The sequence below is a fragment of the Asparagus officinalis genome, chromosome 6 (genome assembly GCF_001876935.1).
Source record: "Asparagus officinalis chromosome 6, Aspof.V1, whole genome shotgun sequence".
Classification (NCBI taxonomy): domain Eukaryota; kingdom Viridiplantae; phylum Streptophyta; class Magnoliopsida; order Asparagales; family Asparagaceae; genus Asparagus; species Asparagus officinalis.
The window spans coordinates 28,500,721-28,511,880 of record NC_033799.1 but is presented as its reverse complement, the minus strand read 5'-3'; the positions used below and the strand labels follow the sequence as shown (position 1 = coordinate 28,511,880).

Below are 11,160 nucleotides of genomic sequence, written 5' to 3'. Positions count from 1 at the left end.
TGACATACTAGAGTTAGGCACCGAAATATAAAGAAATTGCATAGCCGCATTTGTTGATAATATGGAACTGAGTTTGCCTATAAAATGATCAAAGTTCATTCTCACTTAAATCAATCCAATCTCCAAAATCATATAGAAAACTGAGAGAAATATAGAGAGAATTTCTCCTTGTATAAAAGAGATATTGCAACTCCTAAAATTTAATTTATTATGAATTTTCTACTCTTGCCCGTGGTTCTTACCCCAATTTATTTAGAGGGTTTTTCACGTCAAAATCTGTGCATCCAATTTATTATTTCCGCACTATATTAGCTGCAACCCTGCTCTATCTGGTCCCGATTTTCTTACATATAATTGACATAATGGTTAACATGTGAAAATACCATAGGAACATTTTAGAAAATACCATATGTTTAATATGCTTCTCTATCAAAGCATTGTATGTCGTTGTTGAACTGTTGTGGATTGCTTGATGTCCTCAAAAGTTTTCAGAGATAATAATGAGGTGAAAAAATGTCATGAGCTAAAAATCTCGATAAATTTAGCCTTCTCTAAATAGACAAGAAACAGGTGAACCAATCTTTAAGTGGCATTATTTTTCAATTCAACATGAATAGGCTTGAAGTTTATAACATAGCCTGTTAGCATGTACAATGGCTCATTTCTAGCTCTGTACTTAATCATGCCGCACGTTACTCTTATCTTCATTTTTAGTTTGTCTACTACTGTCAGTTAGCCCAGCAGGAGATCAACCAATTTCATGAAAGGAAATAAGCTTCTGCAGAACAAAGCAAAATATTCACACACAAAAAATTACCTCTTTAGATTTGTTTATGTATTCTTGTTTTCCGCAAATCATCGTTAGTTTTCTGACATTCTTCTCAATTTAGCAGAAATCAGGAAGTCTGCTAGGTCATTCAGCCGTGTAGCTGTTTTGCTCAGTCTGTGATTCTTTTGATAATTTTCTTTTGCTCAGTCTGTGATTCTTTTGATAATTTTCTTACTCTTTCTGTTCTTCGAGGGAAATCGATAAGAGAGATACTTATTTTACTCCTGAGCAAGAGATATTTATTTTTTACAGTATGGAGGCAGATACTGAAAATGCATCATAAAAACCCTTAGACCCCGTTTGGCAAAGGGTTAAGAAATAGGGATTAAGGAGAAGGATTAACATAGTTAGCCCATTATGATCATTTGTAGTGTTTGGGAATAACAAGGATTTTCACTATTTTCTTTATAATTAGAAGGGTTAACTCTTAATCATTCTAAATAGGAGTATTAGTAAACCTCTTATTTTGAGGGGTTAACTCATTTTAATCCCTCTAGAGGGGTTAGCTTAACCCTTCTATATTTTTTATGTTTGGCAAATTATGGAGGATTAACTCACTTTAACCCTTGTATAGAATTATTGTGTTTGGCGGGTTAAGAAGGGTTAAGTCTTCTTAACCCCTCACTTAACCTTTTGCCAAACGGTACCTAATATTATTTGACAAAGCCAAAATATTTCTAGTACTTTGGTGTGTGTGTGTATGCACTCTTCATTTTTTTCTGTAGGGGACGCCATTGATGTTGCTTTTAGTTGTGGTTCATTTCGTTTTTTTCATTCTAACTGGATGCAAATGAATGGGTTATTCTTGTGTTTCATGGGTTATCCATTTAATTTAATCTGTAATATCAGTGTCAACAATTAAAAATATCAATGCAATCAAAATATTGTGTGTAATTACCAACTTTAGATTACTTATAGGGACATTACTTACATTTTTCTTCCTGCTGCATGATTTTCTAAGGAGGCTTCACCACAGGATTAATTTAATCTGTGTTTTCTCCCCCTTTTTACAAAACCCAATGGGCTTTATTAATTGGAGAAAAGTTCTTATATTACTTTAAGATGGACTAATAAGTGTGAGTGCATATAGATGGAACGGTATACACTTAAGTGGAACTAGTACTTAAAACGGACATGAGATCTATACATCCAACTGTTTAACCTTTGAATGAACTTGGTAGATTATTTGCTAAACTTACCTCACCTTCAATAAATGATGACAACTCATTTCTCATGATATCTTGATCTATTAAGTCCACCAAAAGGTTTAAAAATTGGAGTGATAAAACCTCATATTACTCGAAGCGGACATTAGCTCAACTCTCTGTCTTTTGTGCGCACGCACATTTAAACGGAGTACATGCATACCGAAATAGCCACAATATGAGGAGTTGCATACAAAAGAAATCCAAAAAAGACCAAATACAACAACTGCAACTAACACCAATGCCAACATGTTAACCATTTCAGACCACAAACTCTGCATGAATAATTCTTGTGATGATCTACTCACCCTTTCTATTTATGCCACTCTATTTCAACCAGATATTGCCCTCCTGAAGTGGGAGGTAAAAGTAGTGTACAGATTAGTACAAATTGAATAAAAAGTACCAGCTCATTGAGAAAAAAGAGAATTCACATGATTCAATAGGTTGATTTGTGAGCTTCGCTGCCTTTTTGCACCTAACTCAGTTCCCCTCTTGACACCTGCATCCATCCACACCAACATCCGTTACCCTGATTCTGGGCTGATGTGTTTCACTTTTAGAGAAAAGCTTTCATCTCCATTTCTTAAGGTTGAGCTTCCATCTTCAACTTCACTATTGCTCCACAAACATTGTGGCTGGTTTATTTGGGTAAGTCCTCCCTGTGAATAAAAAATAGATATTATCAATATGAAACGGAAAAAAAAATGTTAAACTTTGAAATTGCTTGAAAAATTTGTGTGCATGGTTTCTATCTCATCTTATGTAGCTGTAGAACTTGGAAAAGTACTAGTAATACTAATCATCAACGACATTATGCAGGGAGTTCAGGAAAAAAAGAATGACTAGCACTGCGGTCTTAGCACTCTACATCACAATTTGTTGTGTCGTATTCATTATATCGAAGATTATAATCTCGGTGCTCCTATATAAAAGATGGGCAAGGAAGCGAAGGTTTGTTGAGGAGAGTCTATCAGGTTTGTTTCTACTTAAAAGAGTAAACACAAACTACTTTTTGACATCATTGAAGACGATTCAATTTTATAAACAGGTGGAAAGATCGTGATGTTTCGGTCTACAATAACACAATCTCTCAGTTCAAAAGCTTTCATGAAGAAGACGATGAAGCTAACCAACAAGGATATCATTGGCTCCGGAGGATATGGCACAGTGTATCGGCTGGTCATTGATGAATCACTTACGTTTGCAGTAAAGAGACTAAACAAGGGACATATAGAAAGGGATAGAGGATTTGAAAGAGAGCTAAATACTATGGGTGACATAAAGCACAGAAACATAGTTACCCTTCATGGATACTATGTTGCACCTCAGTTTAATCTTCTGATTTATGAGTTGATGCCTAATGGAAGCTTGGATGGATTCCTCCATAGTAATTAATATACATCAAACTGCATTTTTTTTCCCATCTAATTTTGAAGTTCAACATTTTATTAAGTTTTTTGTATGTAGGAAAATGGAGTGATGAGAAACCTCTGGATTGGCAAACAAGGTACAAAATTGCGTTAGGATCAGCTCGGGGTATAGCATATCTCCATCATGATTGTATCCCTCATATAATCCACCGGGATATTAAATCGAGTAACATACTTCTCGATCAAAACATGGAGGCTCGGGTATCTGATTTTGGACTGGCAACATTAATGGAACCAGAGCAGACTCATGTTTCTACAATTGTTGCGGGAACATTTGGTTACCTAGCTCCTGGTAAAGCTAATATATACAGAAAAAAAAGTAGATAGTTTTCAAGCTCATTATGATCATTATGACAGTTCCTTTTTTTCGCATTCTTTATTTTGCAGAATATTTTGATACGGGGAAAGCAACAACAAAAGGAGACGTATACAGCTTCGGTGTGGTTCTGCTTGAACTTTTAACTGGAAAGCGACCAACAGATGAATCATTTATCGAGGAAGGAACGAAACTAGTCACCTGGGTAATTCATTGAAAACTGACTGTAGATAAGAACAATAGTCAATAGACAATATGTTTAGTGTTATTTTTCCAGTACAGAAATATTCCATCAAGGATTAGCATACATAATAACTAAATTTTAACACATCAAAATGTGCCTCTAACAACATTAATTCACTATTGAGCATCTGTGTTTTCCTCCGGTAGTAATCCTTGTCCTACTAAGATGACGAAATAGCCTGTTTGTATGTTGTAATTGTGTGATATTCTAATGTCAGACTATATCATAGCATAGTAAGTCTATAGTATTTTTTCTTTTCTTTTATTTTTTAGTCTTAATCATTACATGAAATAGCCGACTAAAATATGAACCTTAAAATGAATAATAGATGAAGTACTATATAAAATTGCTGAAATGTGTTCTGACATAAACCATAACAAAACTTGGGGAAATTTCAAACCAATTAAATTAAGCAGGATGACGTTTGTATGATCAAGACGTCAATGTGTGTTTATATCAACAAACTACATATGGCACCTACTGAACCAAGCTTCTTTAAGTATCCCAAGTATAAAACGAAAGAATCATTAATACTGGGACTGAACATATCTACAACATCATCGAATTAAGAGAAATACACTTCGATAATGCCAGAGAAAAACACAAATTATACAGCTCAACAGGTATTGAGTTTGAACTAGTTTTATTGTAGCTTCTAGTAGTGTAGATGAGTATGAATAATGAAATGGTATATGAATAACAAAATGATGCGTGCCAGTCAATGTTTTGTCTTTATTCAACGTTTTCTAAGTATCCAGAACTCATATTAACCATAACACAAGTTTTCTCTAAAGAAAAAAATAGACCAAATATTATGACCTATGAGCCTGACATCAATCCCCTAAATTAATAATGAATAAATGGCCAAGGAAATTATAGAAAAAAAACTATATTAACGCTTTCCATAATTTCTGATGTGCAACTTTTGTCTGTGATGAATTCATGTTTAGCCTTTATGATTTAAGCATGTAATAAAACGAAACACTTCAAATTTCTCCAAGTGAAAGAAATAGTCCAGAAAAAATACAAATATAAATGGATTTATTAGTAATAGGGAATCATATTCAACTTGCTGAAGTAATAAAGTGAAGTAGAGATTTGAACGAGCAAGATCAAATTTCCGCAATGGGCACTTGAGAATACATACTTATTTAATAAATTGTATCTAAATTATAACTAAATATCTCTACAGGATCGCTCTGCCAACTGAAGCTCACTACATATTATCACTTAACAATAAAAATCTCAGCTTTACATTTTCATCTCTTTCTACATAGAGTCTACCATTGCATTTTAATATATTCTCAGTCTATTTTCTCTATGTTTTTTTTCACTCTTATCACATGTAATATGAACTCAGTAAATGCATTACAGGTGAAAGGAGTTGTTGAAGATAAGAGGGAAGAAAACGCGATTGACAGAAATCTTGTGCTTTTTCCAGTTGATGAAGTCAAAAAGGTATTTGCAGTTGCAGAAAAATGCCTAGAACCAGATCCATCAAAGAGACCAGACATGGCTGGGGTTGTAAAGATGTTGGAGGAAATAACTCCATACAAAGTATAGCTAAGATGCTCGAGGAAATAACTCCTTACAAAGTATAGCTATTATTTGTATATCTTATTTCTCTAGTCTATAGAATAGTTTCATTAGTCAAATTCATCAGAAAATTCTTTCGTGCCTTGCAAAAAATCACTATTCAAATTGCAACATATAGTGGTCTATGTACATCATCACCATGTAAAATTGCTGTCCTATAAGATGGTCTTAAATGATGAGCACACTCTTGTAAATGAAGACTCGAGGTACAATTTCAGAACAAAGCACCATATTTTTCATGGAATTAAATTTATCTATCTCATAGATTTTATTTTTCTCAGTCTGGTGGTTGTTTCACAAGAGAATACAATAAAACATTATGAAACCCTAACAAAAGTATAAGGGGAACACCCAACATAATACACAATAAAACAGCTTTAAGTATGGTTTGTAATCAAATACAAATACAAGACAACTCATGGAAATCAAATTCTGAACAGGGATTAAGATCTCAATCTTAACAAAGAAAATAGTAGACACCAACTATTTTGCCAATTCTCATGATATTGCTACTATTTATTGTTAGAGCATGATTATGATTCTCCTACGCCATCCTTAGCTGTGTAACTCAAAGGAAAGCTACGGCCTTGAGAACCATGGCTTGGCTTATTCCCAACTCAGCTTACTATTTCTATCACAAGGTACAGATTGCACCCTTCAATTCAGATCCCATGTACTCAGCCAATCAATCAATGAGAACACTCATGATGGATAATATTAAGGTCCCAACATAATCAATCAGATGTAACCATACTCTAAACTATCATGAACAGCATCCAAAATTCATGACAGTTCAGGTGATACAAAGACAGTTCCCATATTAACTTCCTCTTTAGGATGGTCCCCATTGAAAAAATGATTCATCACTGTCTCCTCATGATGCAAAACTGAATTTCTATTTCGGGTGTAATAACCCTAAAGTTTCACTTAATAAGAAAATATAATAAAATTGAAGTATTTGTAGTACTTGTTTAATGTACTGATTTAAGTATATATTAAACCAAGAAATAGTATATCACAGAAGACCTTTTATGCATACAATGGTTGTATCTATAATTGCATATACATGATATTATAGATAATATGATTGTATGCATAACAGGCGTTTTATAATATACAATTTCCTAGTTTAATACATACTTAAACCAGTACAATAAATAAGTACACAAATACTTGAATTCTATTATATTTTCTTACTAAGTGAAATTTTCGGGTTATTACACGGGTCTTTGAAAACTTTGACGAGTCTAGGAATATTCTACAACCTGCCTTTTCCCAATACTAGAACAAGCATGATTTACCTTGACAGAAGACCCATCTAATTTTATAGACCCATCTAAGTTTTTCTTTTCTTTTATTTTTTTTTTTACTCTTAAAACTAACACCACCATGGTTTAACCATCCTCAAACTCTTTTGGGTCAACCATCTGCAACGAAATAAGGCCACTTTCACTTTATCAGGTAGGCTACCAATGTTTTAAGATGTAAATTAGATATCTTACGATATAGAAATATACAAAAATATTTTTATGTAGCCATTGCATAAGAAATATGATGTCATTAAAATAGAAGTAAAATGTTGATATAAAAATAATGACAGCAGTCAGTATACATTTTTTTCATTCAAGGCCGTACTTAACAATCCATTTTTTTCAGTAAAAAAATCTATAGCTTGTGTTTCTTATTGAATTATCTATTTTGATCTTAGGCAAGACAAATCATAAATAAAATAGCCACAATATTTACACTAGTGGTGTATCCTTCACTCATAGTTGTCAAATCCCTTTTATTATCCCTGTTAAAATTTGGAGAGAAAAGAGTTTCTTGGGAGAGTTTTCCCTCACTCTATACTTTATTATTTATAAAGATGGATTAGTTATAAATTAGTCTCACAGGCAATGTGAAACTAAACTAATGTTAAACTAATACTCATGCTCTCTTCTAACACTCCCCCTCAAACTGGAGCATATATATCATGCATGCCAAGCTTGTCACAAATAAAGTCAACCCGTGTTCGATCAAATGGTTTTGTAAGAATGTTTACCAACTGATGTACTGTCGATACATGTTTTGCCGTGATGATTTTATCCTCGAGCTTCTTGCGGATTACATGACAATCGACTTCAATGTGCTTGGTTCTCTCACGAAACACGTGATTCTCAGTAATGTGAACTGCTGCTTTATTGTCACCATATAGACTCATCGAACATTGTGGAGGGAGATCAATCTCTGTTAATAGATCTCTGATCCAAACCATCTCTAGTGTCACATCTGCCATAGCTCTGTATTTTTCTTCTGCACTGGATCGAAACATAACACTTTGCTTCTTACTCTTCCATGATATCAGATTTCCTCCGAGAAAGACATAATATCCAGTAGTCAATCTCCTATCAAAAGGACATCCAGCCCAATCTGCATCAGAGAAGTCTGCAACTCTGGTGTGTCATTAATCTAAGTAGAAAATTCCTTATCCTGGTATCTTTTTTAATTACCTCAAAATTCTCATTACTGCATTTAAGTGAGTAGTTCTTGGTGCGGACAAGAACTGACTCACAACACTGACTGCGAATGTGATGTCAGGTCTGATCACCGTCAGATAATCCAGTTTTCCCACCAATCTCCTATACTGCCCAACATCCTCAAGAAGCTTCTCCTGGTCTGGTAGTAGTTTTGAGTTTACATCCATTAGAGAATTATTGTTTCTGCATCCTAACATCCCGACTTCTAAGAGCATGTTCAGGACATACTTCCTTTGTGATAGAAGAATATCATTTGTTGACTTTGCAACTTTAATTCCTAGAAAGTATTTTAGGAAACCAAGATCTTTGGTTTGAAAATGTGTCTGTAAAAACTTCTTCAGGCTGTTAATACTAGAAGCATCATCCCTTGTAATTATAATGTCATCCACATAGACAACTAACAGAATTCGTTTCCCATTCTGAAATCGCCAGAAGATAGAGTGATCTTTTTATGCACGATAAAGCCCAAATTCCTGAAGAACCGATGCAAATCATCCAAACCAGGCTCTCGGAGGCTGCTTCAGACTATAGAGTGATTTCTTCAGCCTACACACATTCGTATTCTCCCCCTGAGCAACAAAACCTGGTGGTTGCTCCATATAAACCTCCTCATCTAAAATACCATTAAAAAATACATTCTTCATGTCCAACTGATGAAGTGGTCAGTGGTTTGTCGCTGCTAACGAAACAAAAATCCGAACATATGTTATTTTTACTACCGGAGAGAAAGTATCTACGTAATCCAAGTCATACACTTGTGAATAGCCTTTAGCAACCAGTCGGGCTTTCAGGCTTGTCAAAGTTCCATCAGGATTCAACTTGACAGTGTACACCCACTTGCAGTCGACAGGCCGTTTTCCTGGTGAAAGTGGGACCAAATCCCGAATCTCATTCTACTGCAAGGCCCTTCTTTCGTCCTGCATCGCTTGGTTCTAACCTGGAATAGACAGGGCTTATGACACATTCTTAGGAACTAAATATGAGTCGAGGACAGTAACAAAAGATCGAAAGGTAGAGGATAGGCGATCATAGGAGACAAAGTTAGAAATAAGATATTGAGTATAATAAGTTCATGTCCCTTTTCAAAGTGCAATAGGAAAGTCTTCCGTGGAAGGGGTAAATTTATACTTACTGATTTAGCTTCTTCAGGCGAAGGACGTGATATTGAGGCCGACGTTGGCACAGGAGCAGGAGCAGAGCAATAATAATAAACTTGAATTAGGTCGTTAAACTTAGCCGAGTCTTTGCCAGTAGCGTAAATAGTATTATCAGCAAATAAACCACCACCATTAACCAATGACTTGCAGGATTAAATAGTTATACTTATCCGATGATAATGAAGATGGAGAACTAGAATGACTGAGTTTATCTTCAAAAAATATTACATCAGCAAATAACACAAAACGATTGAGTGACGGATAGAAACACTTGTAACATTTATGCTTTCGGGAGTAGTCAAGAAAAATACCTTTAGTAAACCGAGAGTCAAACTTTTATTTATTTGGACTATGATTATAAACAAAGCACTGAAAGCCAAAAATCTTTGGAGGAAGCAGAAAGAGATCATCGTTGGGTATAGAACTTTGAAAGAAATTTTATCTTGTAGAACAGAAGAGAGCATTTGATTAATCAAGTAGCATGCTGTTAAGATAGCTTTTTGGGAACGCGATGATGGAATAGCAAGGTCCGAGCAATATTAAGGAGATGCCTATTCTTTCGTTCAGCAACTCTGTTTTGCTGAGAAGTGTAAACACATGAAGACTGATGAAGGATTCCATATTGTTTAAGGAAACTAGTGAAGTTGTCATCCAAATATTCCTTTGCATTATCAGATCAAAATTTTTTTATTGCAGTCTTGAATTGATTGACTATTTCAGAATAAAAGACTTTAAAAGTAGAAAAGACTTCAGACCTAGACTTGAGAAGATAAATCCAAGTAACACGAGAGTAATCATCCACAAAACTGACAAAGTATCGGAATCCCAATTTAAAAGTTATTAGGCATATGGCCCCCAGACATTAGAATGAACAAGATCAAATGGCTTAGCAGCCCTCTTATTGACTAGATTAGGATAAGACACACAATGGTGTTTGCCAAGTTGACACGACTTACTCTAATGAGGGAAGAGATTTGAACTGAAGATTTAGAAGCTTGAGAACAGAGAGAGGGATGCTCTAGCTGACAGTGGTATTGTAGAGCTGATGAGTTTTCGATACAAGCTAAATGTTTGGCGTCCAAATTCAGTCTATAATGGTCGTTCTGCTCATGTCTCATCTCAATCGTTTTCCACATGATCAGGTCCTGAAAGACAATGTGTGGGAAAAAATATCACAGTATAATTTAGTAATTTAATAATCTTACTAACAGATAAAATGTTATAGGAAAAACTAGGAAGATAGAATACGGAGGAAAGAGGAAGACTCGGGTAGGATTGGTGTTGCCGACATCCTGAACATGTGTACATGAACCATCAGCTAATATAACTGAATTACATGTAGGAGAGAAAGTGATGCGGACATCCAGACACGTGTACAGGATTTTCGACATGTTTATCAGCGTAGAAGACACTGTGTTTCAACTTTGCATCGGATCCCTACTATGTGGTTTTGATTTTTAGTTTAGTAGTTAATTCAGTTTTATTTAGTTTAGATTTGAATTTGAATTGTGATTTGATTTGGTAATTAGTCAGTTTTAGGCATTTGAGTGATTTTAGGGATTTCAAAATTTGTTTGAGTGATTTCAGGGATTCCAAATCAGTATTTCCTTTTTCTTTTTAAGCATCACTGTAATGAGAATGAGGTAATGAAGATTTTGAAAATTATTTGCAAATTATCTGATTGCTTGAGCGTGTGAAACGCGGGTGTGAAACCCTAGCCCGCTTCCCCCTGTTCTCCGCCTCCACAAGCTGTTAGTCGTCGCCTCTGTCTCCTTCTCCATGACCACGCTCAACCCCCTGCTTCCCCTCCCCTTCAAGCAACCACGTCTCATCCCCTGCTCTCCTCACCTTCGAGTAGCCG

At 35.0% G+C, this 11,160-nt stretch overlaps 2 protein-coding genes across 3 annotated transcripts in view; one reads left to right on the top strand and one right to left on the bottom strand.

The window, feature by feature from the left end:
• Positions 2,275-11,160, bottom strand: part of LOC109844424 (fatty-acid-binding protein 3, chloroplastic) — a 30,030-nt gene continuing 21,144 nt past the window's right edge. Inside the window, exons 6-7 of one of the 2 annotated variants that reach the window (XR_002248030.1) lie at positions 2,469-2,696; positions 2,275-2,385 (exon numbers count right to left, since the gene is read on the bottom strand). The gene's annotated coding sequence lies outside the window, so the exon portion shown is untranslated. Of the gene's footprint in view, positions 2,697-11,160 lie in introns of both variants that reach the window. The other variant, XM_020413443.1, reaches the window with a different exon arrangement.
• On the top strand, positions 2,703-6,224 carry LOC109844423 (receptor-like serine/threonine-protein kinase At1g78530). Its single transcript, XM_020413442.1, has 5 exons — positions 2,703-3,011; positions 3,086-3,424; positions 3,505-3,759; positions 3,855-3,988; positions 5,402-6,224. Exons 1-5 carry the CDS (start codon positions 2,876-2,878, stop codon positions 5,588-5,590), a joined length of 1,053 nt encoding a protein of 350 aa, XP_020269031.1. The 5' UTR covers positions 2,703-2,875; the 3' UTR covers positions 5,591-6,224.